This window comes from Podarcis muralis, chromosome 14, assembly GCF_964188315.1.
Source record: "Podarcis muralis chromosome 14, rPodMur119.hap1.1, whole genome shotgun sequence".
NCBI lineage: Eukaryota > Metazoa > Chordata > Lepidosauria > Squamata > Lacertidae > Podarcis > Podarcis muralis.
The window spans coordinates 13,464,451-13,481,534 of record NC_135668.1 but is presented as its reverse complement, the minus strand read 5'-3'; the positions used below and the strand labels follow the sequence as shown (position 1 = coordinate 13,481,534).

The 17,084-nt window shown below is 42.3% G+C and overlaps 1 protein-coding gene across 2 annotated transcripts in view; it reads left to right on the top strand.

Moving 5' to 3' along the window:
* The first annotated feature begins 106 nt into the window (after positions 1-106).
* Positions 107-17,084, top strand: part of SECISBP2L (SECIS binding protein 2 like) — a 39,571-nt gene continuing 22,593 nt past the window's right edge. For both annotated transcript variants that reach the window (XM_028706345.2, XM_028706343.2), the window contains exons 1-6: positions 107-340; positions 12,129-12,307; positions 13,203-13,527; positions 15,754-15,889; positions 16,722-16,945; positions 17,034-17,058. In XM_028706345.2, the coding sequence (XP_028562178.2) occupies positions 317-340; positions 12,129-12,307; positions 13,203-13,527; positions 15,754-15,889; positions 16,722-16,945; positions 17,034-17,058 (913 nt within the window). In that variant the 5' untranslated portion in view covers positions 107-316. The remainder of the gene's footprint in view (positions 341-12,128; positions 12,308-13,202; positions 13,528-15,753; positions 15,890-16,721; positions 16,946-17,033; positions 17,059-17,084) is intronic.

Below are 17,084 nucleotides of genomic sequence, written 5' to 3'. Positions count from 1 at the left end.
CAACGCTTTTAAGCGCGGCGTGTCTCCCGTCGGCTTCCGTCCCAGATGCTCCCTCCTTCTCCTCCCCCGCCCCTCCCCTCCGTCGCCTCCATCTCAAGCCGTCGCTAGTGGCGTAGCCGGGTCTTGTTCGGGAGCCGCGTCAGCCGCCGCGGAGTCGCCTAGCTGCTCGCCGCGCCGGGTGGTGAGCGGGAAGCCGGTCCGTGAGGGGAGGGGAAGGGAGAAAGAGAGAGAGAGAGAGCCATGGGGGAAGAAGCGTCCCGCCGCCGCCGCCGCTGAGAGAGGCGCCCGGGCCCGCTCTGCTCTGGCTGCTGGAGCCATGGACAAAGCCGTCGGCGGCCAGGTAGGGAGGAGTCCGGCGAAGGAGCCCGCCGTGCAGCGCCCGACCCCCGGCTGAGGGGTTGCTAGGCAACGGGGGGAGGGGTGGCCCGCAAACCAACCCCCCCAAAATCCTGGGAGGAAGTCCCTTGAGGCAGCTGTGCCTAGGGGTTAGTGGCTGAGGGGTGCCTAAGTAAAGGGGGGGGGGCTGAAATGGTGAGGGGCTTAAATAACGCCCTGCCTAATCCTGGGAAGAAGTCCCTTGAGGCAGCTGTGCCTAGGGGTTAGCGGCTGAGAGGTGCCTAAGTAAAGAGGAGGGGGCGGCGGCTGAAAGGGTGAGGGGCTTAAATAAAGCCCCGGCCTTCTAAATCTCAGGCGTCCCCTCTGCGCCTCCTGTGCTTTTGTTTTGGTTTCTCAACCTGGGCTTTTTAACGTCGGGGGCGTTAAATGACTTGTAGCACTTGCTTCTGGGGAGTCGCCCGAAGAACTCGTCTGCTGTGGAGGCGGCGTACAAATGCCACCGACACGTAAACAAACCGAGAGGGTGCTTCGTGTCGCGGTAGTAATAATAATAATAATAATCGGGGACGGGGGGGGGGGAGAGCGGCAGTGGGAGTTATGGGGCTTGAGCCCTAGACGCGGGTGGGATCGGGCCCGAGGGGAATTAGGCGAGGTTGCCAGGGCAGTGAGGGATTTAAAGGGATTTGTTGAAGCTCTGGGAGAAGGAGCTTGTTTATACAACGCTCTCACTCTTGACATCCGTAGGGTGTTCTTTATAAGTTTTAATAAGCAAAGGATATATGTAGATTGTTTCCTCTCTCTCTCCCCCCCCCTCCCCGCAATCTAAATTCTGCAGCAAGGAATCTAAATTCTGGAGCAAGAAAGCAAAGGCAAAGCTAGCAGGCGTTGAACATGGGCCACTGGTGTTATGGGTGTGGGGGGTGTTGAAGATTAAATCGCCAGCTATCTGAATGGTGCTGGTTTCCGTAGCAGTAATACATTAAAGTATGCTTCTGTATGGTGTTGTGGTTAGTGTCGAACTGCGACCTCTGAGACTTAAGAGTTAAAACCCCCACTAAGCTTGAAACTCCCTTTGTGACCTTGGGGCCACTGCCTCTCTCAGCCTAACTCACCTCATAGGGAATTTGTGAGGATAAAAGTAGCTCCATGGATAGAAATTTCAGGGCTTCAAGACACTTTTGCTATGCATTGTTTCAGTAACTCCTGAAACATTTCTGCGTGACACTCCAGTATTTTTCTTATTGCAAAGTACTGGGGAGGCTGGCCAAGGATGGAAGAATATAGTGGCTTGTCTAATGCCACCTAGTGAATTTTGAACTGGGAACTTACTTTCCGTGCTTTATCAGTGGGAAGGGAAGGATGATAATGCTGACAAATTATCAAATTGCCAGTCTTGGCAGGAAAAACCTAGATTAGCAAATAGAGTAGAACTTGGCTATAGTCTTGCAATGCGAAAAGGAATGAGGTCAGAAGGAGGAATGGGACAGAAAGTGCATCTCTCCCCAGGTTTTTCTTTGAGGCTAAAATCATTGTCAGTGACTGACTTGAGGGTTGGATATCCTTCACCTCCTCTTCAAAGTAGACTTAATTTTCCAATAAAGCTGAACTGCGATCAGCAACAGGTATTCCTTCGCCTCACTTTCCAGTTTGAGGCAAGTGGGGAAGTCAGATTGCTTTTAGAGAGAGATTTGTCCCTGAGAATTTCAGGTATTACTGTACTTCTTAGAGGGCAAACTATATGTAACTCACATTTAAATGTAAATGAAGCAGCAACACGCTTGATTAAAAGCGAAAGGCTTTGATTTTGAGTTGAGGGAGTGTCTACTTAAACCTTTCCTTACCAGCTGATTCTTATATCAGTATTGTGCTTCTCTCCTCCAGCCCCATCCCTTCCCCTCCTCAGGGTTCCTAAGTATCAACATATGTCTGGAATTCTTTGCAGGGAGAACAGCTGGTAGAGTGGAAAAACAGTTGGAAGGAGAAGAGTTAAGCATCCCTTGCTTAAAATTGCTGCCTCTTAAAGTTGCTTGATTTAAAACACCACCACCAGCACCATTGGGGCTTCATTGCACACACTTATTTGTTTTGTTTGTAATGTTTAATTTGACCCATTAGCAGAGGTTAAACACATTGTGGATGCATTCAGACAGCTTTTAAAATTAAGATATTAAAAAAACATTTTGCCTTTGTAACAACAACCTAGTTGCATTTTTAAGCTAGTAATGTGTACACAACCATAGTTTCCCATTTCACCTGAACTAGGAAAATGAACTGGAAACCATGGTTAGAGATTTTCTAGTTTATCAGGCATGCAATGAAGAGGCTTTCTAAGTGGGCATGGTTTGTACATAGTGGCCTGCTTCAGCTTATCTTGGCTAAATATGCTGCAATGACTCTTGCAAGACAAGAGTTTAAACTTCTGTCCACAGAAGGTATCCTCTTTATAAATTTGTCTAATATCAATCTTCAGTTTATTACGACTATCATTATTTTAATTACCTGCACTTCACCCTAAGGTCACAGGACAAGTTATATATGTGCTAAAAACAGTTTAAAACATAATCACAAAAATAAGGTGGGTCCTAAAAATACAGATTTCATGTACCAAAAACCAGGATAAAGAGGTGTGTCTTCAGCATTCACCCAAATTGTGTAATGAAGATGCCGGATGAATCTCTGTGGGGAAGAAGTTCCAAAACCTAGGGCCTGCTACAGAGAAAGCCCTCTCTTAAACCACCTCCCCTGAGCTCCTGTGGAACAATCAAGAGGGCCCCCTCCGCTGATCTTAAAACTGGTGGAGGTCTGTAGAAAAGATACAGTAGTTCAGGTATTGTGGGGTGGGGTTGAGTAAATTAGGGCTTTAAACACTTGTAATTGGCTTCAGAAACAAACTGGTAACTAGTGCAGCTGTTTTAAAATGGGTTCAGTGAGATCTAAGTCCAGAACCCCAGCTAGGAATTTGGCTGCTGCATTTTGGACCAGCTGAAGTTTGAGTCTTCAAGGGGAGCCCCACCTAAAGCACATTGCAATCATCCAATCTGACCTGGGATAGCTCAGTTGGTACAGCATGAGACTCTTACTCTCAAGGTCATGGTTTTGAGCCCCACGCTGGGCAGAAAGATTCCTGCATTGTAGGGGGTTGAACTAGATGATCCTTGGGGTCCCTTCCAACTCTACAGTGCAGGACCATACGCGATACAGCCAGCCTAGATGTCAGACCACAGATCTATGATCTGACCTAATATTAAGGTAAAGTAAAGGTACCCCTGCCCGTACGGGCCAGTCTTGACAGACTCTAGGGTTGTGCGCTCATCTCACTCTAGAGGCCAGGAGCCAGTGCTGTCCGCAGATACTTCCGGGTCACGTGGCCAGCGTGACAAGCTGCATCTGGCGAGCCAGCCCAGCACACGGAAACGCCGTTTACCTTCCCGCTAGAAAGCGGTCCCTATTTATCTACTTGCACCCGGGGTGCTTTCAAACTGCTAGGTTGGCAGGCGCTGGGACCGAATGACGGGAGTGCACCCCGCCGCGGGGAATCGAACCGCCGACCTTTCGATCGGCAAGTCCTAGGCGCTGAGGCTTTTACCCACAGCGCCACCCGCGTCCCATGACCTAATATTAGGCAGCAGCATAAGTTGCTAAATGTGAATATCTACCCAAAACAACAAAGTTGGTTTGGTCTGATCATTGCTGCTGTTATTAAAGATATGGCTGTTTGGGGTTACATATCTTTTGTTTTTAACAGGTCTTTTGTGTTGCCTGTAGTTTCCATGAATATTTTTTAAAATTGTTTCTGAAGGGAGAATGGTTACTAAACCACAGACATCACTCTTGTTGAGCAATCTGTTGTGGATTAATTAGTAGGAATTGTAATTAGCCTTCAGGTGACTTCATGAAATGGTTACTTCCTTGTTGCATTCTTCCAATACAGTGGTACCTCGGGTTAAGTACTTAATTCATTCCGGAGGTCCGTTCTTAACCTGAAACTGTTCTTAACCTGAAGCACCACTTTAGCTAATGGGGCCTCCTGCTGCTGCCACGCCGCCGGGGCACGATTTCTATTCTCATCCTGAAGCAAAGTTCTTAACGTGAGGTACTATTTCTGGGTTAGCGGAGTCTGTAACCTGAAGCGTATGTAACCAGAGGTACCACTGTATCTTCCTGTGTCTTCAGTTCATTGCATCCAGCCATTATCTGGATTTTAGTAACTAGGCATGGATAGCTGTAGAAGAGGAAGAAGATGACTTCAAGATAAAATAATAATAATTATTAGGTTCAAGGATAAGGTCTCATTCACAGGAGTGGTAGAGCCACTTGCTTGCAAAAGGCCGCAGCTTCATTCCCCAATGTTTCTAGACAAGACATGGAAAGGCTTCTCTAAAACCCCGAGGGGTTATTGCCAGTCAGCATAGGCAGTAGTAAGCTAGATAGACCAATGTCTGACTTGGTTAAAGACAGTTTTTCTGTGTTCCTTTAACATTTGCCTGACATTTTTCTTAAGGGGACGAGAAGGTGTGGGTGGGCATTGTGGGTTTTAGTCCTCTTAAAGTCATATGCTGCATAGTATTGTGCCAGGCAGCAGGTACATGCCTTCACAAGATATCGGTGTTAGAAACTCAAGATATATAAGCTAGGTGCCAAATGGCTCCTTAAACCAGGTTTACAGTTGCCAAATAACAAAATTAGGAAACAGATTGCAAAAAGTAGCTTGGTATCCTACCTTGTATCATGCATCACTTCAAAACAACTTGTTCTGTGCTTGAACCAATGGCACGATATGTTCCTTATGCTGCCACGTTGATTTAAAGGCATCACATTAAGACATGTTATGACTTAGCATGAATGCAGGGTCTCTAAAAGAGTAGATTGGGACCATTTTGCTCCTCCCTAGTCACTCTGCTACTGCACTGATGTGTGTACTAGGCCAGTGTCTAATCTTAGTAGCTCCTTTTCTTGGGAAGTATCTGTTCTAATGTAGAGTAAGCCTTGGCCTTTATGAAGTCATGGAGGTACAAATCAAGGTTGGCTAAGATAGGCTCTTACAGTTTTATAATGCAGTTGTTTCTAGTAGTAAGTTTTAAACTCTTTAAAATGGACTTGGGTTGTGATAGGGAAGGAGTTGCATTTTGTAATCCAAAGGTAATCCAGCTATAGATTCAGTTACTAAACATCATAGTTGTATCATTAAAAATAAAACTTATGATTTATAAAAAAAATATTTTTATAAATACAGTAATGAAATAGGATTGATCATTAAAAGTCTTCCAGTACTGGATCCTTGTTACCTGGTAGGTTCATGCCCAAGTAATTGTAGGATTGAAACCTTACAATCCAAACATGCATTTTTATACAGATGCAAATCCCTGTGGTCAGTAGGAATTGTTCCTGTTAATTGTACATAGGATTGCATCCTATTCTAATGATGTTTGGCCTTGTTTAAAAGCTAAGTAATAGATTACTTTATATGAGCTGCTCTTCATGTATTATTTGTACCCTCATGTAGTTTATAGGGAGACCTCTTGGAAGTTGTATTAATTAAGCACAGCCAGTAGAGCATGAGACTCTTAATTTCATGTTCATGGGTTCAAGCCCCATGTTGGGAAAAATGATTCCTGCATTGCAGGGGGTTGGACTAGATGACCCTTGTGGCTCCTTCCAACGCTGCAATTCTATGATTCTATAAACACAGTGTAGGAGTAAGGAATTAAATATGAAAGTTATGAGTAGGTGTTCATGTGAACAGGTTGTTCGGTACTTAATGGAAGTACTTAGCATTTATAAAACGATAGTGCTACTGCCCACTCATGTTACCTTGTTTTATAGCTTATCTGTTTGAATAAAGCTAAGACACAAACAATGGAAGCTCTAAGATTGCACATGACATGTCATATGACATGTCATGTGCAATCTTAGAGCTTCCATTGTTTGGGTCTCCACCTATCAAAGATGTCATACTGGCAGTATTGAGTTTGTCAAAGCATTTCACCCAATGTGTTCATTGAATATTGATTTGTAGATTTGTAGATACAGTATTCCCAACTAAGGGTTGCATGCCTTAGTATACCCATTTCCTGATCGGAATTTGCTTTGTCTTGTGTATCTTCAAAAAAACAGCCATTCATTAGTCTAACATGCAAGCAAATGAAACAGTTTGTATGATCCTTTTTAAAACAGATAAATGATGCATGTTAATCTGAATCTGTAGGGGACGCGGGTGGTGCTGTGGGTAAAACCTCAGCGCCTAGGACTTGCCGATCGAAAGGCCGGCGGTTCGAATCCCCGCAGCGGGGTGCACTCCCGGCGTTCGGTCCCAGCACCTGCCAACCTAGCAGTTCGAAAGCACCCCTGGGTGCAAGTAGATAAATAGGGACCGCTTACTAGCGGTAAGGTAAACGGCGTTCTGTGTGCTGCGCTGGCTCGCGAGATGCAGCTTGTCACGCTGGCCACGTGACCCGGAAGAGTGTGCTGCGCTGGCTCGCCAGATGCAGCTTGTCACGCTGGCCACATGACCTTAGAGTGAGATGGGCACACAACCCTAGAGTCTGGCAAGACTGGCCCGTACTGGCAGGGGTACCTTTACCTTTAATCTGAATCTGTAAGATGTTCTGTTTGGCAGTTGAACTGGAACAGATAATAAAAAGTGGTGTGAGTTTTCCAGACAAAATGTAATAGGAACATTTTGTGCTGCTTTAAATGGAGATCTGACTTAGCATGTATACTTGACTTGCATTTAGTAAACAATATCTGATCCCCTCCCAGTAACCAAAAGTAGCTTGACTGAAACATATGATATGAAAAAAATGTCAAAACAATCGAGTTGTTTTAAATGTACCTATTCAAAGCATTACTTAGAAATTTATATTTAGAAACACTCCAATGAAAATGTTAAGACATAGCTCAATAGCATACATTCCCCTTAAGCTATTTAGATTTTAATAACACATTACTATTCATTTACCGTATTTTTCACCCCATAGGACACACCGCCCTATAGGACGCACCTAGTTTTTTTGGGGGGGGGGAAATAAGGGGGGAAAAAATTATTTCCGGGGCTGGCACGGGGGAAGCCCGAGAACAGCCCCCAGAACAGCCTGCTATCCGCAAGCCTAGGGAGCCGCGCCGGTCTCCCCAGGCTTACGGACAGCTGCGCGAAGCCCGGGCGCTCTCTTCAGCGCGCCCGAGGCTTCGGAATGCAGGCAGCTCTGCGCGACTCTCCGGAGGCCGGCGCGGCTTCGCGCCGGGCTCCGGAGGGTTGCGCAGAGCTTCCTGAAGCCTGGAGAGCGAAAGGGGTCGGTGCGCACCGACCCCTCTCGCTCTCCAGGCTTCAGTGAAAGCCTGTATTCGCCCCATAGGACGCACACACATTTCCCCTTCATTTTTGGAGGGGGAAAAGTGCGTCCTATAGGGCGAAAAATACGGTACTCAGAAGTAAGCCACATTGAGTTCCAGAGTGCTAGCTCCGTAGTAAATCTGTTTAAGATTCCAGCCTAAGGGAGAAAAAGGAAGATGCTGAAAATTAACATATACTAATTTTAGCATGCCTGGACTTCTGCTTGCATAAGTGTTTGCTTTCTAGTGAGAGTCTCCTGAAAAATAAAAGTTTGCTTTTAAACAGTACTACTACTACATTGGTTCCATTTGCCTAATGTAACTTGTATTACATTAATGCACAAGCAGTGCTAAAAGTGGAGAAATTACTACCCCATCATTGATTAAAAAGTAAGATTTTTCAGACAGAACTTTGCATAAAATGCTCCTGCTATCTTCTAACCAGCATATTTCCCATTCCTTAAGATTGCATTGAATAATCTAACTATAGCCACATCTGTTTTTGTGTTTACAAAGCGACTCTTAAAATAGGCAAAGTGTAAGTTCTTAATATGCTTGTTACTACATATTCTCAATTTTAAAACTGACCAATTTTTTTCTTTTCAAATTGCCGAAAGATAAAAGGTCACTATTATAGCTAGGCTGCTTCATTTTCCAGCTGTTAGGCAGTATAAAATCCAACATTATTTTGAATTTGAAACATAATATGTAAGCATCTGCCTTGTGTTAATTACACAAAGTGCCTTCGGCCGACAGCACTATTCTGCTTAGAAGGACAGCATGGGTTCTGTTTTAATGGGTAATATTGAACGTCTGTTACAGGTTTTTTGTATATTGTAGTCTAAAGATTAAACACAGTGCTGTAACTATAAGACAAAGTTTACCAGTCTGTTCCTGCTAGTGTCATCTTCTGTCGCTGCAGCTGCTAAATAATACAGTAGCCTTTATATTGAAAACAAAGGTGGCTTTATGTTAAATATCTTGGAAGAAATGTAATGGTCAGTGGGAAACATATATAATGAGCTATTGCATACATTCTGTAAAATTAAGCTGAAAGCCGGGTAAGTCTTAAAATCCTGTGCTTTGAAAGAAAATAGCTAACACAAACAATAGAATATGTACGTACTGATGGTTGTATTTATATAGTGTCACCAGTGTGCATGTTCCTTTAGAGCAGAAAGAGGTTCCTGTGTAATCCATACTCTGAAAGAAGTGGAAACAATAGACAGATTGTTATTTGCAAATGGCTTAATGTAGAGGCTCTGAAATCAAAAGCCAAACTTAATTCAAACTAAACCTGAATAAGAAAACAATACACTAATTACCGGTAATCTTATATCCTGCTGTTTTGCTCAAAGGTGGGTTTGGATTATGAATTATTATTATTATTAAATATATTTATGTAGTCACTATTCAATAAATATTTATTGTGTGGCTTGCAACAAAATACTAAACACATAATACAGTGGTACCTTGGTTTGAATACGTCTTGGTTTGCATACGTTTTGGATTACAAAAACGTCAAACCCAGAAGTGCGTGTCCCTGTTTGCAACCTTTTTTGGGATTACAACCCCCCGTTTTTTTATTACAAACATTTTTTTTTGGAGGCCCCATTGGCAAAAGCGCGCCTTGGGTTACAACCTGTTTTGGTTTACAAACGGACCTCCGGAACAGATTATGGTTGTAAACCAAGGTACCACTATATACAATAACCAATAAAACAAGAAACCTCAAAAAAACTTACTTGCGTTGAGGCAGCATGAAATAATTTACATCCCTGTTCTAAAACAGTTTAAAAGTTTGGGTGAACAAAAGGGACTTCAGTTGGCACTGAAAATACCACAAAGTCTCTGTATGACCATCTTTGGGGAGGCTGTTCCATAGCTGAGATGCCACTAATCAAAAGTCCCTTTCCTTGGTACCCCCCTGATTTGCTTTGCCTGCTGAAGCTACCCAGAGGAAGGCCTCCAAAGCAATATTAAGCTTCAGGTTGGCATGTGCAGGAAAAGGCAATTGGTACTTTAAATTGGGACTAGATTATTTTTGCAGGAAAGAATTGAAGGAGGCCTTGAGTTGAAGCACTCCTCCTCTCCTCTGGTATGGACACAAGTGGCCGTAAAGCTTTCTCTTCTCTTTTAGTTTAACCACTAGGTTATCTGAACTATGGTTTGTTGAAATAAGGTGTGTGTGTGTGTGTGTGTGTGTGTGTGTGTGTGTGCGCGCACACACACACACACACACACACACGCACACACGGCAACAAATGGCTCCTTAAACCAAGGTAGTCGCCAAAACAGAATATCTAGTTGCCATTTTGGGGCAAGACATATGTAAAGTTTTTTATAAAAAAAATGACTGTCTATGATTGATTATACCAGCATGAGTTTGACCAAACTGCGGGAGGCAGTGGAAGACAGAAGTGCCTGGCGTGCTCTGGTCCATGGGGTCACGAAGAGTCGGACATGACTAAATGACAACAATGATTGATTATCTGTTAAACATCTGGCTAGTTCAGATGACAACGTAGGGCAGTGGTGGCCAAACTTGGCCCTCCAGCTCTTTCGGGACTACAATTCCTATCATCCCTGACCACTGGTCCTGTTAGCTAGGGATGATGGGAGTTGTAGTCACAAAAACAGCTGGAGGGCCAAGTTTGGCCATCACTGACATAGAGCTAGGTTAAGAACTTTGTGAATTTAAATAAAAGTCACTTGATCCAAGGACAGTCCATATATATATCAGCCTATTCCTCCCTCTTCTTAATGATGACACACACCATTCATAATGTAAGAATATTCTTACATTACTGTGAGCAGGGCAGTGGGGTGGGGTAAGTGAAGGCAAACTACAACGATTAACTGTAATGTCATTCACTGCTCCTGTTCAGGCTGCACAGAAAAAGCATTTTGGTTCCTGAAATTCATTCTAATTCTGCAGATAAAATATAACTGATAGAATTCTGCAGGATGTGGTATTAGTGTGTGAAAACAGTCAAGATCCAATTATTCCCAGGCATGCACCTCCAGATGGTGGAGATGTCTGGCGCCGCCATCCTGGCACCCAGGTATTTTCACTTGGTTGCAAGTGGCCAATAGGCAGGTGCAAAATGTGCCTGGCTAACTTCGAACACTGCTTCAAACCATAGGTTATAGGTTTGTCTCAACCATAATTACGATTAAGGTGTGAATGTCATGACCAGTTGCAGTGAATCTAAAACAGAAGCAAAAGCTTCCAAACTCATTGCAGTTGTACCAGAAGAGGAAAGTGAGCTTGACTTGTTGAGAGTATAATTGCTGCATCGGGTATCATAGCTAATAGCTTTCCTTTGGGAGGGTAACTTATCTTCTGCAGGTTTTAAAAAAATAAAATAAATACTTTGTCAGATTTGTTTCTTACTAGTATATTTCCTCTAGTAGACTCTTGACCCAGACTCTTGACTCTTGATTGAAGTGCGTAACATTGGAAATCAGTTTTCTATTTATTTGAAATACATTACTTTGCCCAACAGTTATCCCCTGATTCTAGGAAGTGTGGGATACTAGTTATAGCTCAATCTTTTGCAAATGTGTTTGGAAGTAAGTTATATTTTGTTCAGTGGAACTTGTTGGTTTTTTTTTTAGAAAAGGGTACATAAGATTGAAGTTTCACCTATCAACAATAAGTGATTATTCACTTGAATAGTTGAATAATACTTGAATAGACCCACTGAAAGCAATAAACTTAAAGTAACATTTTTCTTGGGGGTGTAACCCATTCCATCCTCATTTAGATTGATCACAAGCAATGCTTTAAATGAGTGTTCACAAAGTTCACAAAGTTCTTAACCTAGCTCTATGTCAGTGATGGCCAAACTTGGCCCTCCAGCTGTTTTTGGACTACAACTCCCATCATCCCTAGGTAACAGGACCAGTGGTCAGGGATGATGGGAATTGTAGTCCAAAAACAGCTGGAGGGCCAAGTTTGGCCATCACTGCTCTAAACAGTATCTCCTATGCTTCCTTCCAGCATAAAAATTTCATGTCTTTACTGCAGATAAATGTGTAGCACAAAACATTTCTCAGTCTTGACTGTCTTTAATTGTTTTCCTGTTTTGTAATGTGCATTCTTCAGAAGACTGAACTTAGGTCTGTTGTGGATGTTTCCTTAGGTTGCATAGTTGTCACCTCCTCTCTGGTTACTGCTCTGGTGCTTTAGATAAGGGATATATTTCCTGCACATGGAACTAGAATAAATAGTGTGTGTCAGTGTGTAACAGTCTATGTAGTATTCTACCAGCTTTGGGATTGCTGATCTTAAATGCAATTAATTTTTCTTGAATAATTTTGACTGGGGAAATGTAATATGGTAAACCTAATGAAAATACAGCCCTAGTGGCTATGACATACTTAAGTACTGGCAGCCCAGAAAATACTCTAGTTTATGTTCCCTAACATGTTAACATGTTTCTTTCCCTTCCCTTAAGAATGTGAAACTGTCTGCTGAAGTAGAACCATTCATTCCTCAGAAGAAGGGTCCGGATTCACTTATGATGTCTATGGCGTTACCTACTGACAGTGGAGGAGTTAATGGCGTGGAACCAGCTCCTATTCCTAGCTACCTGATTACTTGCTACCCATTTGTTCAGGAAAACCAGTCCAATAGGTAATTAAATATATTCTGTGACTAAATAAATGAATGTAAACGTTTTCTGCATCTGCCATTTAGTTTTCTGTGTTCCCTAAAATACTGGGAAGCTTTCACACTAAACCTCAGCACTTAAAGCTGAAATTTTGTGCATGTTTTCTTGGGTGTAAGCTGTTCCAAACTTAGTGGCACTTGCTTCTGGGTAAACATGGGAGGATTAGATTGCATGTTAGTTGAAATAATATGGTTGTAGAAGGAACTTATTTGCTTTCTCTCCAGGTTTTTTTGGTTTTTTTTAACCATTCAGAAAAATCATCTGAATGAAAGGTGGTGAGGCTCAGACCTTCAAGCCACCTCTCAAATTTGCTATCTGTTAGAGCAGCGAAATTAGCTTCATGCCACTTCCAAAATGAGGCAGTGGCCTCCATTTGCTGCCTTCTTTGCATAGTTGCTGAGGCAGAAAACTGCTCATATTTTCATTGAGCATAGGACTATGATGAAACCTCTGGAAACATCATGTAATTCAGGTCTCCCTTTGATGTTTAAGGCTGCAGTTGTAACCCCATTTACATGGCAGTAAGCACCATTAATTCAGCAGAATTTAATTCTGAATGGACATTGTGAGGACTTGACTATAATTTTACCTGTAAGAACATAGGACTGCCATGCTAGTATAGCACTTGATATCTCACAATAGTGTAATACTTAGCTTGTGCAGTACAGTTTGGTGCAACTAGTTCCTCATACCTCAAACTGGACAGCCATATGAACACAGTGGGGAAATGTATGTGGGATGGACAGCACTTAGCACTTGCAAAATCTTTCTTTTTGGTTTTAAAGGAAAGAAGCGGTGCTGGTGGGCTGTTGCACACTTAACCATTCAGAAAGTGCATTATTCTCTTCCTCTCCACAGGCAACTTCCGCTGTATAACAATGAGATCAGATGGCAGCAGCCCAACCCAAACCCTGCTGGTCCATACCTTGCTTATCCCATTATTTCTGCCCAGCCACCTGTGTCTGCTGAATACACGTATTACCAATTGATGCCAGCACCATGTGCCCAGGTCATGGGCTTTTATCATCCATTTCCAGCCCCTTACTCAGCACCCTTCCAGACAACAAGTGCCATAAATACAGTCACGGCAGAATGCACGGATCGCCCAACCCAGCCCAACCAGGTCTTTTCATTATGTAGCCAGCAGAGTAGAAGCTCCAACAGGGGACCAGCTGTGCAAAAAGTAAGTCCATTTAGCAAACAACATAATTGAAGTATGAATGGCTAGTTTGGAATATATGTTTGTCAATACAGTCCAATCTTGGTCCTCAAACACCTCTGTTTTGGAACGCTTTGGCTCCCGAATGCCAAAAACCCGGAAGTAAATGCTCCGGTTTGCGAACGTTTTTCTGACGCTGAACGTCCGACACAGCTTCCTCTTGAGTGCAGGAAGCTCCTGCAGCCAGTTGGAAGCCGTACCTTGGTTGTTGAACATTTCGGAAGCTGAACGGGCTTCTGGAACGGATTACATTCGACAACCAGGATTTGACTGTATCCATATCATTGTTGTAAAACACTATACTGGAAATGAAAATCCTATTAAAAAATATTTTACACCAGAAATAGAAAAATTAAGAAAATATTTTTGTACAGAGAATAAACTTTTTGAATTCTGCATGCCGTATTGGGGCAGCATAGAGCACAACCTCTCACTTGTTCCCTTCCTCGGTCTGCTTATGCCAGGCATGGCCAAACTTGGCCCTCCAGTTGTTTTGGGACTACAGTTCCTATAATCCCTGACCACTGGTCCTGTTAGCTAGGGATGATGGGAGTTGTAGTCCCAAAACAGCTGGAGGGCCAGGTTTGGCCATGCCTGGTTTATGCAATTGGGCATGCACAAAAGCCCAAGCCTAGGTGTTGTGTGTTGCTGATTCAAGACCTTTTCACATGTAGACACACATATATCATATTTTTTATCTGATACAGGTATCAAAACTAACAAAAGTTAAAACAAGTACTCCATATAAAATGCACCTTTCTGAAAGATAAAATAATTCCTTTTTATTGTTACCTGCTTAGGATTTGAGGATAAAGCAGTTTGAAAAAAATAAAGGACATCCTTAGCTCAGTGACCACCATATTCTGATGGCAAAATAAACTATCTAAAAAATAGCCTTCCAATACATTTTGCTATATCTAGTGCATACAGGTCCTGTTGAATTCAGTATGTTTTACACATGTGCAGTTGGAGGCAAGATTGTAACCACAATGTACATATCTGTTGCCTAGAGTAATGTAATGCTCACTGTTTTATTTTTTAAAAAGTGGTGCAGTATCAGCCTAATTTCATTTTTGGTGTTTCTGAAGTGCTGTGGTAAGATTGTAGTGTTGAACTCGATACATTTAAAAAACCTTTACCCTCCCTTCTTGAAAATCATGAATACCTCTAGCTCACATCCATGCAAACATGAATAAGTGTCATATTTATGTACAGTGGTACCTCTGGTTGCGCACGGGATCCATTCCGGAGCTCCGGTTAGATCCCGAGGAATTCGCAACTGAAGGTACCTGTTCTGCACATGCGCACAACACGGTAGAGCGCTTCTGTGCATGTGCGCGTGATGAAACCTGGAAAAATACTTCCGGGTTTGCCACATGCGTAACCCGAAAGATACACAACCAGAGGTGTGCATATCCAGAGGTACCACTGTACTTGCTTTTGAAATTTTATTTTTAAATGTGTTAAATGACAGTTCTTAAAAAAACACTGGCAGCCATACGGATGTAATATTTTAAAAAACTCTTAAAAGCCACCATAATAGTAAATTGTTGCTTTTGGCAAATTAATTCCAAAAGGAATTAATAGTGTTTAAGTGCTGCCTAACCTCTGCTTAAGATGTATTAAAAGCGGTTAATTTATCCATTTGAGTTACCCTTAATACTGTCTTCCATACTTCCAAGAATGATAGAATTCTGGACTATGTCCAATTCTTAATTATCATACTTGGACACCTACCAAAAGGTTCTCAATACATTTTTAAAAATCACACTTAACAGTTATACTTCAGTAAAGCACTGTTACTGAAATGTCAGAATTTCAGCAGCTTGACATGCTAGGCTTGGGTTCCAAACACGTTGCAGTAGCTGGAACATCAGAAGTGTGAATGTACCTAATGTAGAAATCGTAGTTTATTAGTTATCAGTACAGATAGATGAAAGCTGCTTAGCAAAATATGAAAGATCTTTAAACAATGGACTGTACTTGGTACTCATTATTTATTCATTGTTTTGTATGGAACATACGTTGATTTTTTGTTAAAGTGCTGATTGATCTAAGGTTAGTTTCCAAATGTTTGCGGATAATATTCAATAATCTTCTGTGGTTATTTTCTATGAAAATTGTCTTTCCTAAACCAAGTCCACTGGCTTACAAAATAAATCTCTTTCCTTGGCTAATCATTTTAAACAGCAACAGCCTCCACAGATACACATAAAAAGCAAAAGGCCTCCAGTGAAAAGTGTTGCTATCCAGAAAGAGACCAGTGCGTCGGGCCCTGAGAGCAGACCTAAAATTGTACTCTTGGTGGATGCTTGTCAGCAAACAGGTACAGTAATATTCTATGCTTAAATGAAATTTCCCTGTACCTGAAAAGGTCCTTGTACAAAGCTTATATAGGAATATCTGTGATGGAAGTATTGGGTGTTCCTCCCATTCTGAGATGATATGCTTAATCTGCCTTGGCTCCTGGGCAAGTCTACATTGGCTATTAGGCATCATTCAGGTGTTGTATCTCCCTTCTTTGCCACTAATATTTCTGTCTTTTTAAGTCAAATTTTATTCAGTTATTTTCTCAGAACATTGTCTTATGAACATAATCACAACTGACAGTATATTACTACTTTCAGTCTAGCTGTCCAAGTCCAAAAATGGTCCAGTGAAGACTAACTATGCTGAATGGTCACAGAATGCTGACCAGGGCAGAGTGGGAATGGAAAATGAGGAAGAAGGAATAGGGTCCTAAAAACAAGCACAATTAACTAGAATCTGGAACATTTCCCACACAACATAGCAACAGCTGTTCTTGTTTGTTTTTAGCATTTTGTATTTTAAATGTGCTGTTTTAGTTTGTGTAACACTCCTTGAGTCCCATTGTAGGGGGAAAGTGGATATAAATAAAATAAAAATAGATACCATCCATTGCCTATCTTGCACTTTAGAAACTCAAGCACCAAGGCTGTAGAAGGAAGGGGAAATTATTGCCATCTGCACCTGTAACAAAACTCTCTGGCAATGGGTTGTTCTAGATAGCTTTCTAGAATGCCTGATAATTCTATTACTATTGTGACAGCTCTTCCTAACTGCTTGTATGTGGAAGAAGACTAGGATGCTCCAAAGCACTGTTGGTTCTTAGTAATCCCACTTGCCTTGCCTTGCAGACTTTCCATCGGAGATCGCAAGCAAATCACTGTCAGAGAGTGTGAGCGCCATGCACTGGAAACCAAAAAGCAGGCGGCGGCGAACCTCCCACCCTGTGGAATCCTCTAGTGAGCAAGGGGCTAGCGAAGCAGACATTGATAGTGACAGTGGTTATTGCAGTCCTAAACACAGCAACCAGGCTGCTGGTGTGACCTCAAGGAGCACAGAATCTGCTGCATCAAATGTAGGTAAACGCCTGAAGTGTTTAAAAGGGATGAAGATGGCACAAAATAAGCAAAATCTTAAAATCTCTTCTTTTTTAAAATTTTCAGATGATGGAACCATCAATACATCCAGGTAACTTTCATATATATAGAGAGAGA